Source organism: Xenopus laevis, chromosome 8L (assembly GCF_017654675.1).
Source record: "Xenopus laevis strain J_2021 chromosome 8L, Xenopus_laevis_v10.1, whole genome shotgun sequence".
NCBI classification, from domain to species: Eukaryota; Metazoa; Chordata; class Amphibia; order Anura; family Pipidae; genus Xenopus; species Xenopus laevis.
The window spans coordinates 89,952,413-89,974,199 of record NC_054385.1 but is presented as its reverse complement, the minus strand read 5'-3'; the positions used below and the strand labels follow the sequence as shown (position 1 = coordinate 89,974,199).

The 21,787-nt window shown below is 39.6% G+C and overlaps 1 protein-coding gene across 1 annotated transcript in view; it reads right to left on the bottom strand.

Annotated features, from left to right (window-relative positions):
* aspg.L (asparaginase L homeolog) overlaps window positions 1-10,383 on the bottom strand; it is a 42,740-nt gene extending 32,357 nt beyond the window's left edge. The window contains exons 1-3 of the mRNA XM_018230604.2: window positions 10,018-10,383; window positions 4,508-4,637; window positions 1,408-1,519 (exon numbers count right to left, since the gene is read on the bottom strand). Of these exons, the coding sequence (XP_018086093.1) occupies window positions 1,408-1,519; window positions 4,508-4,637; window positions 10,018-10,312 (537 nt within the window). The 5' untranslated portion in view covers window positions 10,313-10,383. The remainder of the gene's footprint in view (window positions 1-1,407; window positions 1,520-4,507; window positions 4,638-10,017) is intronic.
* Window positions 10,384-21,787: the final 11,404 nt, after the last annotated feature.

The following is a 21,787-nucleotide window of genomic DNA, read 5'->3' as shown; positions in this document are numbered from 1 at the left end:
GGGAAGCTTATGAAATGTTTACATGATACTATGTGCTAACAAGTCATCTTGCTCCATACATGTAGTAACTTGGAATGCTTCAGAACAGCACACTCATTCTGCTCAGTGTAGTTCCCTGTAAATAAACAAAACTACTAACAACAGACAAGCTGCACAGCCCTGCATATCTTTCTACATTGTGAATATATGTTATATTACTAGTGACATACGAGTCTCCGTGATATATGAATATTTGTACGAGAGCGACATGCAACAACTTCTACTCCATATGTTGCAGAACTACAGCTCTATCCAACTAGGGTTGCCACCTTGCCAGTATTTTACCAGCCTGGTTGGTAAAAACTACTCTTGCTCCCAAAGTTATTAATAAGAAAGAAAGGTAAAAATATGGTGGCAACCCAATATCCAACCCTAGTTTGGCTAGATCTAAAATGCCCATCTTCAGTGCAATGAACAGTAGCATACAGGAAATTCACAAATGTAATCTCAGATACTGGAGATATGCTGCCTTATGTTAATATTTTTCATTTTCAATGGTTTTCTGTTACAGATACGTGGAAACATTATACTGCACTTTCAGTCACTTTTCACTCCCACCCCCTAATAAAATGAAGTGTGTATGTGTTTTATAAATGATTAAGAAGCATGGCCTGATGTGACCCACCCAAGGGATATGTAAACTGCCAGCCCTCCTTACATATACAGCTATGGGATCTGTTATCCAGAAACCCATTATCCAGAAAGTTCCAAAGGCCCTCTCCTATAGACTCCATTGTATCCAAATATTCAAAAATTTTAAAATGATTTCGTTTTTCTCTGTAATACTAAAATAGTACCATGTACATGGTCCAAACTAAGATATAATTAATCCTTATTGGAATCAAAACCAGCCTGTAGGGTTTATTTAATTTTACATGATTTTCTAGTAGACAATATGTATGAAGATCCAAATTAAGTCAATATCTGTTATCTGGAAAACTCCAGGTTTCAAGCATTCTGGATAACAGGTCTTATACCTGTATTATAATTATTTTTCTTGCCAGGATCTTACAAATTTTGCCACAAGAGAAAAACAGGGGAATACGTTGTTCTAATACTGTTTAAATAAACAAAGTTTGGACATTTTTGTGTATGGCTTTTCTTGCTGAAAAACCAACTACGATGACTATGAAGGCAGTTCAGTTATTGCTCAGTAAATCTAACATACACTAATGAGAATAAAATTGTCTAAAATATTTGCAGAATAAAAACCTAGGAAACATCTTAATGTTACATTACCCTTGTGTATAATATTTACTCCCTCCAAGAAGATATAAATGAAGCACTAAGTACTGTTTTGCATTTAATATTTTCCCCCAGATTGGTGTTTTCTAAAAGTAGTTGAATTTTGTTAAACAATGATCCTACCTTGATATCCTTAGAGATTTTGGCCCAGTCATCGGTAGTCATATTGCAGGAGTCAAGAAGAGGCGAATACTCCAAGATGGTGTATACAATTCTTTTGTTCTGTTTAGAGAAACTGTGAAAAGAACAAAACAGTCCAGTACAAAAAAAGTTAACATAACTCTGTTGAAATTTGCTAGTATAAGTTACAATTTCCAATACAACCTTGGCGCATGACAGGTACACAAGGAATTGTCATTCTCTAACCATGGGCTGCCACACAACAACCTTCTAAAGTGAATTATAGTGCAGTTTGGTGTGCCACAGCCTGGAAAACAAGTGCCAAAGAGAGAAAGGACTGGGGACACTAAAAACAAAAATAATTTGACGTAACATTTTACTATTACTATCCTGTGCATGTAAAAAAATTTCTTTTGAGCAAAACATGTATTCTGTACTGCAGTGTCCTTGCTGCATTCAGTCATTTTCACCCCCTATTATTAAAACAAAGTCCTACCCTGTCAATTATTCTTAGAGGAACTTTGGATAATTGATATTAACAAAACTATCATTCTTTATTTTCAAGTGAACATTATATTATTTTTTAGATGTGCTTCAGCTTTCAACATGCAATTAGAGTGCAGTTTGGTTTGGTAGTTGGTAGTTGGTACAATATTTTGTGGAGAATTCATTATAAGGGCCAAATCCAAAAATGAAAGGTTCTGGGCAACCCTTCAATTTAATTTCAGTAAAAAAAAAAAAACACACCTTCCTTCTAAGTGCTGTGTGGCTGATTTAATTCTGTATTCTGCACAGATGCATTTAGGGAACAGGTTTAAATGCTTCACATAAATAAGCAAATCGTCAGAACCGTTAACGAGCAATATTACACAAAACTGTTTTTGCACAAGAAATTCAGACCCTTGCATCCTGAATTGCTAGGGGTGTCATATATGAAAAGTGTTTTTCTGAGGTGCACAGCACTCTTGTATGTTATTTGTGTCTCGTCTGTCTTCATTTTCTAGTTATTAAAAGCTCAATGATGATGCATGGACTTCTTATGTGAACCAAGAATCATCACTGACTGACTGCAGCTCAGCAAGTCTTCATCTACAGCAACTGAGGATGTTTCAAGCATGTTAAGGCCACAGCCATCTTTTTTTTCTCTCTGTTAAACTATGTGTTGGGCATTTCTTGCATTAAAAACAACATATTTCAACTATTTCATATTTAAACTCAAGATTTCATATTCATTTTCTTCTTTGTCCACTAGATGGATCGCACACTACATGAAACCACTTTACACTACTTTGCTGGACTTGAAGATGACGTTCAGTATTAGCAAATAAGAGTCTATATTTGTCTGCTTACCTATAAATAATTACACCGCATACAGGTAATATGAGGTGTTTTCTATTCAATGGTTTACCTTATACCATGTAAAGTTAGCCAGATAAAAAGGTCAGCTCATTGGCAGAGTTGCCAAATAAGCATTCTTCTAATCAGTGGCCTGAGGACAAGGATGGGATGATTCTGGGGGCCTATGGGGCCCACCAGTCATAGACTCCCAAGAAGATTTTCAAATCTGCCTGATAGATATTGCGCAAATATATTATTGGCATTGGTCCAATACTAGTCATGAAAGCCCTCCCAAGGGCCCAATGTATATGTGCTAATAGTATGTTGTCTTGGTCCGGAGGAGCAGAGTCAGCAGCTTTAATCAGCCAGTGCATAACATGGGGTCTAGTTGCCCTCTATATACCTTGGTTAACATTCCCTCACGCCACTGTTACTCTGGCTGATTATAGTAATAGGTTATGTAATAGAAGGCACCAAGTTTGTCCAGTAGCAATAACCCATAGCAATCAATCAGCAGGTAGGATTTACTGGTCACCTGTATAAAAGCAAACATCTTATTGGTTGCTATGGGTTACTGCTCCTGGGCAAACTTAATGCTTTTTATTAGATATGGGGGTTATCGTTCTATTATTAGTCACCAGCATAGTTTCCACAGTGATACATGCCACATAGAATCTTCCTCAATATACCTTAACCAGAATTAGTAGTTCCAGGTCACCAGGTCTCACTGGCTGCCTACCTACCTGCCTTCTCCTTGAGTCAGGGACACTGTAAACTTTAACAGGCTTTCAGCACCGGGTTCACATCACCTTGAGGTACTAGACACGGTCTCTCTTATCCCTAATCTGGATGAGGTACTGCCAGGCACTGGTCTTTTTCTTCTCCTTGTTGGAGCCAGCTGCTCAGCTACACAACCAACTCTTGTCGGAGGGGATATATCCTGGATGGCAGATATAAATCCCCATTCTTTAGGGTTTGAGCCATCCCTTTAAGAGTCACCACAGGGTTAATCAAGCAGAGTTGTGGGCTGGACATGCAAGGGGTGCTTTAAGGAAGTGAGCAGCAGGTGAAAGACGCTAGAACTACTAAAGTAAGTAAATGTATGCTTTAGTTGGACTTTTTGTTGCTGAACACAAGCTTTAATCTGTTGCCATTTTTCTGCAGCTGGAAAATCTCTAATTTACTATGGAGTGGCCTGCATTTATGGTGCAAATTCCAGTGTAATCCTCCTAAACTCCACACCGGCTACAACAAGCTCTACTAAACTACCCTAGCATATAACCTCTGGTTGAGACTTCCCCCAGCCCACAGCACCACCTGGTGACCAATTAGAATGAATAACACTTACATAATAAATTATATCACTCCTTACAAGTGTAAGGCAGCAAATATTGACTTTATTAGGCCTTAAATCAGCAATACTTTCAGATGGAATGTGTGATTGCAGTTATTCTTTTGATAAAATAAACCTAAAAAGTTTTTAGGGCAAAATGCCTTTCCAACTGAAAACCGGCTACCTGTGGCACTTTTGCAAATACTGAACTAAAGCCTCAAGGTGCCAAACTGCCCTAGTGCCAAGTGCAAATGTCCAAGACAACCAGTCAGCCGTTTGCTTTCATTTTTCCAACCTTTAGAACCCATTTTAGTAATTCTTCTGCTCTATAATGTTCCTTGGTGTGCCTGAGGTGTGTTCCTCAAAGCAACAATCCTAGAACTGACTATGCATTGCTGTTAGAAAGTAACATTTGAATAAAAATATACTTACGGGAGGACCAAAGTATTTTCTGGAAAGTCGAGAAAATCATAGAGCTTGGTTTGCTGGGCATACACCTCATCATGAAGGATTGGCAAGATTTTTAAGGTTTTTGCAAATGCATTAGCTTGAGGCGTCAGCACTGAAAAAGACAAGCATAAGGACAGCTTCATAAGCTTATAGTTCAGCAAAGCACTCTCCTAGTTACATACAAAATCAAGTATTAAAAGGGACATTGACACATTCCATATATTATCTTACTCCTGCTGGCCTGAACCCTGAAATACCACTTCCTCCAGTGCTGTTCCAAGAATAATGCCAGTTTTGGAGTGTGGGGCAAAGATGCCACAGACTGAACAACAGGCATAAACAGTGCCCCAACCTAATGGGCCTTTGCCATAACTGTTACATACAGCTTGATTTCTATGCAATCCAGTTATTCAACCTACAAGAGAACCTGGATTGGCTGCTCTCAGTCTGCATATTTTTTCAGGCTGAGAGAAGCAGACAGTACTGTAACTAGAGGGGCCCTGGTGCGTGAGTTTCCTCCTGAGGCAACTTCAGAAAACGAATGGCCGCGTGTGATTAGCGCCGGCGTTTTTTTCATTTTAGCTGGCACAGAGTGAGGGAAGCTGTTTGGGGAGATTGGGCGCGCAAAAACGAGTGTGGCCTGACCCTAAAGGGTATAGGTCACTGACAAATATCATTAGGTACAAAGTCAGCATATTATCTGAGATAATTCCCTGCCTGATGTTTGTCTAGCCCAATTTTTTATAGGAATATACCAAATTGATGCCAAAAAAAGAAAACATTATTATGTAAGATTGAAGAGGGTTATATTGGAAATGTTAATGAATGTATATTGGAAAGAATGCTTAGAATGACATTTGCTTTCATAATACATAAAAAAGCCTTGTTTCCCATCCCGTTCTTTATGTAGACATCCCCTTTATATATAAACCTATGTTGAACATGAGCCATATGGGTTTGTACTGGAAATGTTTTCTGCCTATACTTATAGTTACATAGTTAGTTACATAGTTAAATTGGGTTGATAAAAGACAAAGTCCATCAAGTTCAACCCCTCCAAATGAAAACCCAGCATCCATACACACACCCCTCCCTACTTTTAATTAAATTCTATATACCCATACCTATACTAACTATAGAGCTTAGTATCACAATAGCCTTTGATATTATGTCTGTCCAAGAAATCATCCAAGCCATTCTTAAAGGCATTAACTGAATCAGCCATCACAACATCACCCGGCAGTGCATTCCACAACCTCACTGTCCTGACTGTGAAGAACCCCCTACGTTGCTTCAAATTAAAGTTCTTTTGTTCTAGTCTAAAGGGATGGCCTCTGGTACGGTGATCCACTTTATGGGTAAATGAAACATATTATAACTTTAAAAAAAAAAAGATTTTTCATAGGTATTTTACTAGAATGTAATAATGGGTTATTGTTTTTACCTTTAACACCAACCCCCTCTATAAATGATTGCCTCCTGTTGTTATCAGTGTTTCAGATGTACAGATAAGTTGCATTTGTGTGTGTTTGTTTCATAAACACTATTATAGTTTATATAAACACGCTGCTGTGCAGACATAGAGCAGCCGTTTAGGTTGAAAAAGCGCAGGATACTTAACTGAAAAACTATAAATTCTGTAATAAAATACAATTGGATATTCTAATTAACACATTACGCATATTGCATGTCTCTCATGAGCCCTGTACTGAGCTGATGAACAATGTATGTATTGCTCCATTAACACAAATCTTAATTGATGGGGTGGTTGAGCTTTAAATTAACACTTAGCATAACGTAGAGAGTGATATTCTGAGACAATTTGCAATTGGTTTTCATTTTTTTTTATAATCTGTGGCGTTATTTAGCATTTTATTCAGCAGCTTTTCAGTTTGAGATTTTAGAAATCTGTTAGATAGGGTCTAAATGACCCTAGCAACCATGAATTGGATTGAATAAGAGACTGGAATGTGATGGGGGGTCTGATTAGAAAGAGTGGCAATAAAAATAAATTTGTAGCCTTACAGAGCATTTGTTTTTAGATGGGGACAGTGACCCCATTTGAAAGCTGGAAAGAGTCCATAATTCAAATAATTCAAAACTATAAAAAAAAAAAAACGTAGGCTCAGAGCAGCTGAGGAAACACTGCCCATAAACTTAAGACTTTTTCCCCCCCTTCCTATATAAACTACAAATTGTGCAAAGAACAAATTCTAACTGCAGAGTAGTTATATGCAAAAAGATATAGTTTATTATAATAATAGTAGATAAAAGTGCTATGTAAAGGGTATAGGTCACTGACAAATATCATTAGGTACAAAGCCAGCATATTATCTGAGATAATTCCCCACCTGATGTTTGTCTAGCCTAATCTTTCAGATAGGAATATACCAATGTGATGCAAGAAAAAACAGAAGTTTAAAAAAAAAAAACATTATTGTGTAAGATTGAAGAGGGTTATATTGGATTATTGAAAATGTTAATGAATGTATATTGGAAAGAATGCTTAGAATGACATTTGCTTTCATAATACATAAAAAAGTATTTTTAATGTAGACATCCCCTTTATATATAAACCTATGAACATGAGCCATATGGGGTTGTACTGGAAATGTTTTCTGCCTATACTTCTAACAAAAGTTTCATAGGTATTCTATAACCTATAAGTTCTGTAATATAATACTCTAATTAACACATTACACATATTGCATGTCAATTGTGAGCCCTATACTGAGCTGATCAACAATGTTTGAATTGCTCCATTGACACAAACCTTCATTAATGGGGTTGTTCAGGTTTAAATTAACACTTAGCATAATGTAGAGAGTGATAGTATGAGACAATTTGCAATTGGTTTTCATTTTTTCATAATTTGTGGAGTTATTTAGCTTTTTATTCAGCAACTCTGAAATTTCAGCAATCTGGTTGTTAGGGTCTAAATGACCATAGCAACCATGAATTGGATTGAATAAGAGATTGTGATGTGATTAGGAGAGGGTCTGAATAGAAAGAGTGGCAATAAGAATAAATGTGTAGCCTTACAGAGCATTTGTTTTTAGATGGGGCCAGTGACCCAATTTGAAAGCTGGAAAGAGTCCATAATTCAAAAAAAATGAAGATCAATTGAAAAGTTGCTTAGAATCAGTCATTCTATAACATACTAAAAGTTAACTTAAAAGTGAATCACCCCTTTAAGGAAAAACAGCATTTAAAAATGTTTTGTCTTTAAATAATGTGAGATCGCAAGCAGGCCCGGATTTGTAGAAAGGCCACAAAGGCCCGGCCTAGGGTGGCAGAATTTTAGGGGACGGCATGCCACCCAACCACACCAACATTTGTTCAGAAGCACTGGGGATTCACAAGAGACACAATCGTTTTTAAAATTTGCTGTGCACCAATCCTCAGTACTCTGGACCTGATGCTGAAAATTTGCACATGTACACAAAGAAAGGGGAGGGTATAGGGGCGATGAAGGTGATGAATGGCAGCGGGCCTAGGGGCACCTGCTATGTAAATCTGGCCCTGATCGCAAGTGATAATCTATTATAATATTTTATGTAAACAGCAGGGACTATTTTGGGTATGATGTCTCTGGCTTAATACCATCAAAATAAGAACAAGAGAGTACCAGTAAAAAACCATTGGTGAGAGTGTTTTAGTTCTTTACAGTACATCTGATACCAAGCATTTTGTGGAGAAGCATGGCTATAGGTACTGGAGTATAATGGTATTGAGTTAAGGCACCTGTATGAATATGTTTTTGGATTTTAGAGGGAGTAACCACAAGTTTATTTGGAGTGTAGGTTCCAAGCATCATTGATGTGGTAAATTCAGGGGCGCGGTGCCAATTAGGTGAGCTGAAAAACTTGCCTCTGGAGGCAGCATGAAGTTACCAAACGAGTTATCAGGGGCAACAAAAATCCCCACCCCCCTTGTAATTTTAAGTGCACAATTTCTGTTTTTTATCCAGAAATTCAGATCTTCAAGTACAAGAGAGCGCAATTGCTGCTGCTAGTGTTGCGCCCAAGTCCAGACTGATCCAAAATAGGCCCTGGCATTTCAGGTACACAAATGTCACGCAGGCCAAGTAAAATATGACCGTCTATGGCATCTTACAGCAGCCCCTCTAGCATTTGCAAGAACATACAGATTGCTACCTAAATCGCTATTATACATATGAGAGGATAACAGAAAAAAACCAAAACAAAACACATACAAAAAGTATTGTAGAAGTGATACGTATATTGGCTAACAATAAAAATACATTGCAAGCTTTCGGAGCACCAAGGCCCCTTCGTCAGGCAAAATACCAATGAAAGCTAGAAAGGCACAGCATATATATACTGTTAGATCAGTGAAAGGTATTCATGGGAAATAATTAGGACGTTACAGATAGAGATAATACAATGAATTAGGGTGGGTTGTAAATAGTCCAGGAGTCTGGATTCAGTCAGGTCACATAGTGTGACATGAAACCTGACCATAAATTAAGGCCTTGTCTTATGTATTAAATAACTCCATACATTTGAATTCATAAATCTTCCTTTCACGTTCAGTTTTAAAGTTTCCTTTTAGAATTAAGACCTGCATGTCCTGAAGACTGATTTTGACTGCAGAAATGTTGCCCCACTGGTGTATCACATGATTTGGTGTTGATTACACTATGTGACCTGACTGAATCCAGACTCCTGGATTATTTACAACCCACCCTAATTTACTTTAATTATCTCTACATTTGATCTCTATCTGTAACGTCCTAATGTATTGCCCATGAAAACCTTTCACTGATCTAACAGTATATATAACAGTATATATATGATGTGCCTTTCATTTGTATTTTGCCTGACAAAGGGGCCTTGGTGCTCTGAAAGCTTGCAATGTATTTTTATTGTTCGCCAATATAGGTATCACTTCTACAATATTTGTATTTGTTTGTTTTTATATTTGTTATTTTTGCTACTGGCTAACACCGTAGCACAGCTTTTGTTTTGTACTCATGAGAGGGCAACGGTCAGAAAGACTCTGTTGTGTATGTGTGACAGACTGACCAATCACAGGCCGGCATGATGTAAGGCAGAGTAACAATACAGCTGCCACCTGATAAGGAAGGAGGTCACGTTTAGGCGTCACCACACAGATAACGTTTCCTCGCCTCTGCACCTTCACTGGCCCTATCTAATAAGCGATGAAGGTCCGTCACAATTTGTCTCATTGAGAGAAGCCTCGAGTGGGATGAGCTATCTCCTGATATGATATTTGCTACGTGACAACAGCGCTCACACCCACGTGCCTCACAGGAATCAACACAAGCACTTGCGCCAATAGCTGGCCAATAGGGTGAGGGCGGGACCGGCAGCATCTCATTGTATGGAGAGGAGGTGAAACATATGCTTTAAACTCGCTCTGCCTCAATATCGCTACCGTTAACAGTGCCCAGGAAGCCTCTCTTGCTATAGTCACTGCCCTAATGCCTTCGGGTTATAGTTTCTCACCGTCATTCTGATACATCATCCCTATGGTGCCGCCGGTGTTAATGACCAGCACCCGAGCCTCGCTCCCAATACCGCTAAGGCTTTCCAAGGAACCGGACAAGCTCTGGCTGTTGGACAGCTTTCTCCTCCGTGGGGTCTGCGATCCAGGCACACGGGCTACGGGAGCCGGAGCTTGGCTAGGGGTCGCTGCGGCCATGGCGGCCTCTTGTTCCAGCTGCTCCAGTCGGGTGTGAGAGAGAGCCTTGGAAAGCCGGGACATGGCACAGGGCACAGCGCTCTTCTCTTCCTCCGCCATGGTGGGTAACTGTGTGATATGTAAGGAAGCCGCGTCACTCGCACTCCCCCTTCTTCCCCCTAGCACGTGGCCTACCCACCCCTCTCCCGCCCCGCGTACGCCCCCCTCTCACCTTACCCCCTTCAGTAGCACAACAGTAAGGCTTGTGCCAAGAGCGGGTATGTGGGGGGTGGGTCCTGCCCTCCTCACTGTATAAACATAGGTACCAAATAAATGCCTATGTCTGTTTATCGTCTGTCTGTTAATGGTCTGTCTGTATGAGGTGAGGATTAGCATCGTGCGCATTTTATTGCTCTAAAGTTTGGGTGTAAAGGTCACTCAGGGCATTCCTTCTATGCGCAAACAATCTTTTTTGCCTCAGGGAGACTTAAAGAGAGAGCAGGGTCATTGGTGTATAGTCAGGACCTGATTTACATAGTGGGCACCCGGACTGAGAATTAAAATAGGCCCTGGCATTTCAGGTACACAGAGGCCCAATCAGCCCAATAAATAGTGACTTTCTGTGGCACCTTGTAGCAGCCCCTCTGGCATTTGCCAGAACCCATTGATTACCAGTCTGGGCCTGACCCCTAGTCCCGCTGCCAATCGTCGCCCCTGTCCTCTCCCTTTTATTCGCTTAAATTTTCATCATTGGAACTGGAGCAATGGGGATTGGCACACTTGAGATGTGTGCCAATCCCCATTGTTTCTGAATGAATGTGGGTGTGTGACTGTGGTTAGGCAGCATGCCGCCCCCTAAAATCCTGCCACCCTAGGCCGGGCTTTGGTGGACTCTCCACAAATCTGAGCCTGTGTATAGACTGTGCATGTGGAGACAGTTGCCACCTTTTCTGGAAAAAAATACTGGACTTCCCATATATTTATCATTTTTCCCTATTAATAACATTGGGATCAGCCATCATTTTTACAGGCCAGTAAAATACCGGACAAGTGGCAACCCTAGGAGACAGTGGGAGCTGCCAATTTGTTTTCTAGAGAGACACCTCAACCAATACTAGTCAACCAATACTAGTCATACAAGTATATATTTCACCACCAAGGGGTTGTTCACCTTTAAATTAATTCCATGGCTCTCGCACTCCAGGGGACATGGGGCAGGATATCGCTAAAAACAAAATAAGGCATAACTTTTAATGGATCAAATATAGATTTTGTTTTAAGCAATATCCTGCACCATGTATCCTGGCATGAGAGAGCCATGCAATTCATTTTTCCCAGTGTCCCGCTGGCCCAGTTGGACCCTGCTAGCAATCATGCATTGATTCAGCATCAGACTGAATCAGACTGAATCAGCACCACCCCCTTTAAGATCTTAGGCAAATCATATGGTTATATTCAGGCCCAGGCTAGTATTCAGAACAAGCCCTGGTATTGCATGTACACTGAGACCCAAATAGTCACTATTTATTTGGGTCCATGGGGGGCTTTCTGTGGCATCTTACTGCCCCTCTAGCATTTACTGGAATCCAATGTCTGGTACTGGTTACATTGGACTCTGCACACTTAACTAGGCACTTGCAGCCACTTCCTGTTAATTTAAATGGAACAGCCCAGGGAAAAAAACACACTTTAGTTTCAAAAAAAGGTTTCTTTTCATGGTATAACCTAAAGACTTCATGAATGTAGTGAGGCAGAGGTCACTCAGGAATGCTTCCATATTCAGGACTGAACTGGGTAAGCAGGTCTGGACTGAGAGTCAAAATAAGTCCTGGAATTTCAGGTACACAGGCACAAACAGCATTTGGCGGAAATCCACAGCTTGTCAGTTTGGGCCTGCCAATGAGTAGCTGCCATGGAAGTGGTGGGAAGGCGTTACTAGCATTTAACCTTTTAAACTTCTCCCAGAGAGGATCCCAGCTGTCAGGCTTGCATGCTAAGAGAAAACAGACTTTGCCTCAACTTTACAGCCCTCAACTGGATATAAAGTCTAAAAATAGAGAATGTAATTTCCCCCACTCAAAAACATGTCTGGAAGTCCACTGATCCCATCATCACACTAGGCACCCATTTTTCAGCAGCTCAAGCTGAAGGTACACCTTTATGGTAAATCCATGTGTCAGGTTGACATGTGTGACATTTCCAGTTAAGATCCATAACATAAGCTAATGTCACACATGGCATTTTCTCTGCTGCAGGAAAAATTCCCCTGTCAGGGCTCAGGGGATGGTTTTGCATTTTAGGCCAAAATCCACCCCATGTGAGCACTGATAGGTGAGTTCTGTGCCTCCTAGTATTTAATGATTACAGTGCAGTCACAGCTGACTGATGGGTTTTTTTTCTGACAGCAAGTGACAACCTTAAAAAGTACCTGTTACCCAGAAAAACAAAGCTGTTTAATGAAAGGTCAGATTAGTCATGAAACCCAAATTGGGTTTTTTTTAACAAATATATACATATAACTATCAGCTGTCATAGCAATCACTTGCCATACTGCACGTCCCTTCCACTCCCCACATTCCCCCTCCCTCCTCACTGTCTCACACAGCCTGTGCTTGGGCACGTGCATTAGGGCCTCCTTACTGACGATTACATGAGATTTAGGGATGATGCAAAGCTTGACTTCATGACAACTTCCACATACTGTATTACTGCCTGTCTACTTGTGCTTGTGGATTCTGAGAGAATGAAGGAAGCAATGTCTGATTCATTTGTTTAGTGCAAGTAAAGCTGATTTTGAAGGGAGTTGGAAATATTTCATAGAGTGACCGATCTCCTTTACCAGAATAACTTTTCCTGCAGGTCACAAAAATTTGCCACGCTATACAGAAGTCATTATCTACGGTCTAACTAATGCCTTCCTCTGGTGTTTGTACATGGTGACAATTGATATGGAAACCCCAGATCCCTCCCTGCAACAATAGAGCGACAGCCTTTCTTGCAATGACATTTATACACAGTAGCACCTTACTCCTAGAATAACACTTTATTCATAAAGTGATCCTCCACCCAAAAATGTCGTTTTATTTTTGTATACTTGGATTGGGAAATCATGTAAACATTTAATAAACACAATAGGCTAGTTTTGCTTTTAATAGGATAAATTATATTTCAGTTTGGATCAAGTTATTATTACAGAGAAAAAGGAAATCATCTTTACAAATTTTGATAAAATGGAGTTTATGGGAGATTACATTTCTGTAATTGAGAGCTTTCTGGATGACATACCTGTACATTAGTTAATTTTTAATAGATTTAAAGTTATTTGTATACATCCTTTCTATTAAAAACGGTGTAGATTCCTTGCACTCCTGGTCCTGACTCCTGTATAAATGTAGCAAGCCAGCTGCTTTTAACTGCAACTATACTTGCAAATAATCATTTAATATTTTTAATGACTGTGTATTGTAAAGATGCTTTTCATGACTGTCTTTTTATATGCAAAATATTGTTTTTTTCCTGGAGAATGCTTTTAATACACCCACCACCCATACCTTTTTTTCAATTCATTACAGTTCTGTAGAAATATGAATTTATTATGCAAACATAAATTGAATATCTGCCATTATTGTACAATGCATATAAAGTTTGAACCAATACATAAAACCTGCACAGTACAGGGTTTATTTGCTTTTCGTATCCAACAGGTGCTGTTGTATATTTAGTACATCTCAGATTGCCACAAGGCTACTCACAGGAGTAGGACCTCTACGGCTCTCTGTTCACTTGTGTAGGATTTTTAGGGGCATATTTTTTCATGGTGAAATGTGCCCCTTAATATCCTATACCAGAGCTATTTTCATCCTTTCCTTACACTATGTCAGCTATAGCACCATCGACTGGACTGTCTCTGTAGAGGTAAGGTTGGGAGGAGGAATTCCCCTTTCAAGATATCAGATGGGAGGTGGGATTTACCTACTGGCTGAAGTGTCAGGTTGGTTTCCCAAATCTGCAAGAAATGTCCTGGCGGAAAAGTTTATATCGATAAAGTCAGCAATACCTTATTGGAAATGACTATCAGGGCCGGAACTAGGGGTAGGCAGAGTAGGCGCCTGCCTAGGGCGCAATCATGGGGGGGGGGGTGCACTTTTCAGCGGAAGTCTCTCTCTTTTTTTTTTTTTAAACCCTAATTTGCTTGGCCTTTAATAGTTTTTCAATTTTATATACCACCTGTTCCAACCCCCCTCTTGCCCGTAATTTTACTGCAGGCAGAATCACTCCCAGTTGGCAGCTGCTGGCACAGGTACATATTTGTGGGCAATATCTTGGCTGCTACTTGCACAGGTAAACACATACCTCCCAACATTTTGGAAGTAAAAAGAGGGACAAAAAAATTTTCTGCATGTAGCGTGGCAATTTTTTTTAACCACACCCATTTTTGTGGCCAAACCCCCTAATTACCATGTACGTTTTACAAACTTTGGCAGGTTATGAAAGTTTGAAAATATTTCTCCTTATCTAAACTGGTTTTTTTGTGTCTCAAAATCGTTACAAAGTATCTCATTTGCACCTGTTAGCTGTTCTGGCCTCTCTGCCAAAAGCCAATTAAGTTAGAAACTTTGTTTCTTTTTCTGGTTGTTCATTGCAGAGAAAAGAGGGACTTTCCAGTACAAATTAGGGACTGCGGGTTGAGCTGTCAAAAGAGGGACTGTCCCTCCGAAAAAGGGACAGTTGGGAGGTATGGGTAAACAGATGATATGATGGATATTTTGGCTGCTACTGGCAATATGGGGGCAATATTGTGGATTTTTGTGGCTGATGCTGGCACAGGTACAGATTGGGGGCACTATGAAGGATTGGCTGCTGCTGGCTCAGGTACATGGGGCAATATGGTGGCTGCTGGCACAGGTACACAGATGTTTGGGGCAATATGATGAATTTTTGGCTCCTGCTGGCACAGATACAAATTAGGGGCAATATGATGGATTTTTGACCCTTGCCGGCACAGATACAAATCAGGATTTTTTTTGTCTGCCGGTGGCATAAGTACAGATTGGGGGTAACAATATAATGTCTGTTTTGGTTTATGTTGGCACAGGTACAGATTGGGGGCAATCTGAAGGATTGGCTACCATTAGCATAGGTACAAATGGAGGCAATATGATAGGTGCTGGCACAGGTACAGGGGGCAATATGAATGGTAAGGTGGGAAATGATAATGCAGGACCAGGTGGGGGGGGGCACTGATTGAAGCCTTTGCCTAGGGTGCCAAAATACCTTGGCCCAGCCTGCATACTATCACAGATAGGTAATCCTGGAAAATATGACATAAGGGGGAGTGAGACTATTAATGTTAAGCATGAATATTATATAAATAGATATAAATGGAATACAGGTTAAAATATCAACTAATAGCACAGAATGGAATACAGGTTAAAATATCAGCTAATAGCACAGATAATTTTAGCTATGCCACTAAAAATCAATAGAAGCTCACTATTTAATACAGCTATCTGTGCAGTCCAAATGGCTACGGACAGGCTTCAGTAAGAATTTGTTGCCGTACAAGAACTCTAAGTAGTATTTCACCCTTCCCTTGCTTTGTTGCTGATGGGCAAAGTATGTGATCTAACCAGAACCTGTTCAAGCTTACAAAAGTCCAGCGCCAAGCTGAATTAAGCTGATGTAGTCATATAAACAGAAAATGGCATTGCCTCACGTGCAGCATGTGAACTGTACAAACCCAAGAGATCTGTTTTAACCATTCATGGGCAGTAGGCCTGATTCTTTTTTGTAGCTCATTCTTGACCCCGTTCAGTCTATTTGGCCTTAAAACATGTTTGTTACAGGAATTTCATTTCTTTGAGAACTGAGAAAGCATGGAATCTTATGCCCCATGTTCCTCTTTATCAATTGCCCTTTAGGTTCCTTCTTGGGTTTACAGGGTTGTACCCCTGAACTGAACCTGGTTTTCAGTCAGTGGTATAGTTGAAGCAGGTTACTCAATATTCTTCTAAGACCCCAAATTTTAGTCAAGCAATGGTACGCCAAGTTGATATTTATATTCAGTAAATGTACATGTGATGAATGATGAGATATATTGCAAACAATTTTGGTGATGTCCAATACAATAGCAAAAAGAGCAATACTCAGTCAGGTTTATTTCTAATTAGGGATGCACCAGATCCACTATTTGGTATTTGGCTGAATCTCCGGTGAAAGATTTGGCCAAATACCAAACCAAATTCTAATTTGCATATACAAATTGGGGCAGAAAAGAAAAAAGTGGAAAATATTCTTCTTTTGTGATGAAAAATCACGTGATTTCCCTACGTGCCCCTAATTTACATATACAAATTAGGATTTGGTTCGGAAAGGGCTAACCAATCCTCTTCTAAATAAATGGAATTTACTGTCACCTGCATCCCAACCAGTGTTCCCCTCCATGATATAAACCTCACCTGTCATCATATACTTTAGCCAATGGAACTTGGTAAGCAGGGGTACAGTGAAGTATCCAGGATTCATAAGCTGACACTTTTAATAGTCCTGAAGTGAAAAACCTGTGCCCAAATATTCTAGTCCCATGAGGTGACCCAAACCCTTTTATTAAAGGCTTGTATTATGTCTTCCCTCATCGGTTTAATGGAATCAAGCAGCGCCTATATCAGGTTTTCCAAACTGGCTCCAGTGCTACTGCCAAACTAATAAGTAGGTTCCATTACTTGCAATGTTTATGTAAGCACAAAACCCCCATCTCAGAGAAGATTTAGGGGCTGATTTACTATAACTTGAATTTATCTAATTTTTATCTAAAAAAAAAACAGACAAAATCGAGCTTCAACTCTTTTCGTACGATTGATGCTCTGAAAACCCGATTTTATAGAGTTTTCCTGTGAAAACTCGACTTTTTCTGATTAAAGGAAAACTATACCCCCAAAATGAATACTTAAAGGAAAACTATACCCCCCAAACAATGTAGGTCTCTATAAAAAGATATTGCATAAAACAGCTCATATGTAAAATCCTGCTTCATGTAAATAAACCATTTTCATAATAATATACTTTTCTAGTAGTATATGCATTGGGTAATCATAAATAGAAAATTGCCATTTTAAAAAATAAGGGCCGCCCCCTGGGATCATACGATTCACTGTACTCACAAACCATACATGTTAGGTCACATGAGCCAATTAACAGACAGAGTTGTGTCTTTTGCTTCCACACTTCTTCCTGTTACAGTTAGAGTTGTAGTATTTCTGGTCAGGTGATCTCTGAGGCAGCACAGACACCATCACGAAATGGTGGTTCAAGGCAAGAGATGTAAAAGAGCAAGATTTACTTAAATATATATTCCAGTTTGGTAAGATTCTTTAATATGCCACTTAATATTATATGAACTATCTGTTGCTTAAGTGTTCATTTTGGGGGTATAGTTTTCCTTTAAGCAACAGTTTATATCAAATTGAATGACATATTAAAGAATCTTACCAAACTGGAATATATATTTATATAAATATTGCCCTTTTACATCTCTTGCCTTGAACCACCATTTCGTGACTCTATCTGTGCTGCCTCAGAGATCACCTGACCAGAAATACTACAACACTAAGGGGTCGATTCATTAACTTCGAGTGAAGGATTCGAAGTAAAAAAACTTCGAATTTCGAAGTGTTTTTTGGGCTACTTCGACCATCGAATGGGCTAGTTCGACCTTCGACTTCGAATCGAAGGATTCGAAGTAAAAATCGTTCGACTATTCGATAGTCGAAGTACTGTCTCTTTAAAAAAAACTTCAACCCCCTAGTTCGGCAGATAAAAGCTACCGAAGTCAATGTTAGCCTATGGGGAAGGTCATGTGACCTTACATGTGGTTTGTATGTGTGCACAGTAAATCGTACGATCTCAGGGGGTGGCCCTTATTTTTTAAAATGGCAATTTTCTATTTATGATTACCCAATGGCACATACTACTAAAAAGTATATTATTATGATAATGGTTCATTTACATGAAGCAGGGTTTTACACATGAGCTGTTTTACTCAGTATCTTTTAATAGAGACCTACATTGTTTGGGGGGTATAGTTTTCCTTTAAAGGATGAAAACTCAGAATTTTTTCGGATTATCACAATATCAAGAAACAACTTCAAGGACATCTGCCATTGACTTCTACATGACCTCGACGGGTTTGAGATGGAGTATTTTCATATTTTTAGCATCTTTGGTGTATGATAAATCTCTAAAAATTCTGGGGGGGGGGGGTTCCCATGAAAAATTTGAGTTTTCCCCCCTAAAAGCATCGACCAGAAAAATTTGAGGTTTAATAAATGGGTCCCTTAGTGTAACTTCTTGATGAGAATTTTATGTGAGTTTAAGTTTAATAACTTAAATGTTTTTTAGAAGCACTGACCGGTTAAAGGGAAGCATCTGAGGCATAGTTACAATGTGGTGCATTGAAATAATTATATAATATGCATTTTCCCCAGGTTTCAAAAAAACTTTAAGATTTTTTTTAAAAAAAAAAACAAAAAAACTTGAATGATTGTTATTTATGAAGCCAAAAAAAACTTGACTGTAAAACTTCGGCATCTAGCTTACCAGTTCATGTAGAAGTAGGGAGTTGTCGTAGACAAAATTCAAGCCATCTTTTTTTTTATTCGAGGTTTTCTAAGATTGTAAACTCACATTCGCGATATTCATTTTTTTTCTACGTTTGTATTAATTTTTTTTTTTATATTTGGATTTTTTAATAAATAAGCAAACATTCAAGGTTTTTTTTCAATTGTGCGTTCATTCAAAGTAGAAAAAAAAATCTTACAACTCACAAATTAAATCTTACCTGCAGGGCCGGATTTACCTTTTGTGCTCCCCTAGGCACAGCTGCTGTGGCGCCCCCCCCCAGATCCATGGCTCGCTCACTCCACTCTTACAAATGAGAACTGCACGTCCGCGGCCGGCGTGCAGATTGACGTTGCGCTGGTGTGTGCGCATGCGCGGCACAGTCGCGCGATGATGTCATTACGCGCGCTAAAGGAATAAGTTGTTTGCGCTCCTTTTCCTTTTGGGGCACAGTTACACAGTTATATAGATGTTAGGGGCGCCTGCTTGCCGCCCCTAAACATCTTGCCGCCCTAGGCCTGGGCCTAGGGGGCCTCTCCCTAAATCCGGCCCTGCTTACCTGGCTTTTTATATGCAGGTATTGGATCAGTTATCTGGAAACCAGTTATCCAGAAAGCTCAAAAGTATGGAAAGGCCGTCTCAGACTCCATTTTATCCAAATAATCCAAACATTTTTTTTTTTAAAAAAATCCTATTTCTCTGAAATAATAAAACAGTGCCCTGTACTTGATCCAAACTAAGATATAATTAATCCTTATTGGAAGCAAAACCAGCCTATTAGGTTTATTTAATGTTTTAGTAGACAATGTATGGAGATCCTAATTTTGCAAAGATCCCTTATCCAGAAAAAATTTAATTATTTGGAGTCTATGGGAGATGACCTTCCCATTAAGTTGGAGCTTTCTGGATAACAGATTTCCGGATAACAGATCCCATACCTATATTAAAATGGTCATGTACACTAATGTAAAATATTAGTTCTTACTAGTGTTCCCTTTATAAGAATCATGATTTGGATTTATTTGCCTCTTTAAGGTTTCCCTACTCCCTAAGCAGTACAAGAAATGGCAGTTATATAAACAGGGAAGGGGAAGGTTGCTCTTATTTATACAGAGCTAATTTTCTTTATGTAAACTAACTCAGCAGGGAAAGATAGGGAAGGCCAAGACAATTGCCATTTCATGCTTTAGCTTTATAATTTTAAGATTTTTAAAAGATTTTTAAAAGAATAGGAAGAATAAAATGTTCACGTTTATTTTATATTTATTTAGGTCATATTTATAAGAAAAGGGGGGGTTATATCGGAGTACACTACCGCTTTATACACCAATATAAAGGGCTATTTTATTAACAGTTGAAGCTGGATTTTTACCACGATTCAAGTTTTTTCACTGAAACTCACAAACTTGAATTATAACTTCAAAGGTTGTTCACCTTTAAATTAAGAGTGATGCAGAGTGATATTCTAAGACAATTTGCAATTGGTTTTCATTTTTATTATTTGTGGTTTTTGAGTTCTTTAGCTTTTTATTCAGCAGCTCTCCAGTTTGCAATTTCAGCAATCTGGTTGCTAGGGCTCAAATTACCCTAGCAACAATGCACCAATATGAAAAAAAGAGACTGGAATATGAACAGGAGAAGGCCTGAATAAAAATGAGAAATAAAAAGTAGCAATAACAATAAATTTGTATCCTTACAGAGCGTTTGTTTTTACTTGACCCCCCATTTGAAAGCTGGAAAGAGTCAGGGGAAATAATTCAAAAACTATAAAAAAAAAAAAGAAAAGAAAATCTTAAAGTGATACTGACACTAAAAATTGTATTTAAAAATATTAATGTACATGAAAAGTTACCTATAGGTCATGTTGATAATTTTTCACTGATAGTTCTGCTTTTGTATGTAATTGTTACTTGAAGTTCCTAAACCTGACTGTTTTGTCAACCTGATCGACTGTTTTGTCAACCATTCGAAAAAAGTTTATTTTCTGGTGTCACTATCGCTTTAAGTCCACTTTCTGAGAATTAGGCATTCTGTAACGTACTAAAAAGTTAACTTAGAGACGGGCGTGGCTAGCCGGCAAGCAGCGTGGACGCGTCTATAATTTCGGCCAGTATCCCCCATAAAATATAGCTGATCCGCTGTATACCAGCTACCTGGAGCTCCAGAGCGTCAGCCGCTTCAATCCGGACTCGCATCCTCTGGCCCAGCAGCTCCTAGGCTGCCAAACAAAGTGCGGCCTAGTCCCACGCCTAGAGCCGCGGCCTTGAGTAGGGCTCTACCCCGGGCGCATCCCGACCGGAAATTATACCCCGCCGAATGCGGCCGGAAATAACACAGCGTGCCCACTTGGTCACATATTAGAGGGGTGAGTGCCAAACTGACCCTGACCGTCCCTTAGACGTACCACTGCTCCCTCCTCTGTAGGCTTACAGGGCATGGGACTGTGGAGCTTCCTGACACTCCCTGCAATAAAAGGATAGGGTTGTTGCCCTAAGAGACCCTAAGTGGAACAGACTCAGGGGAGACCATCCTGTGTGCCACTTTCAAGAAGGTCCCCTGACAGTAAAGGAGGCAGCCTTACCAGGTGGTACCCACGAGGCGACGGGAAAGCAAAGACAGAGCTCCTGGAACACTCCATTACATCTAAACGCCACGCGGCTATATTACAACTGCAGCTCTGTGCCCTGTAATGGAGTACCCATACAACTCCACACATCCCTCTAGCCAGGACAACTGACTAAAGGCCCTTACAGCACTCCTGACACCATCCTGCCATATGGGATAGGTCACGCATGGGCACTAATCTAATGTAGAGAACCCAGACAAGAGCTCCGTGTACCGCATCCTGCCACTACTTTGGAGATCCTACTCTAGCAACAAGAACAGTACCTACTATAACGACACCACTCTTCCCATGATGGGAGGCAGCAAAACACAAAAACCCAAGTCTGATGCGGCATCTAAACTTGAGCAATTTGC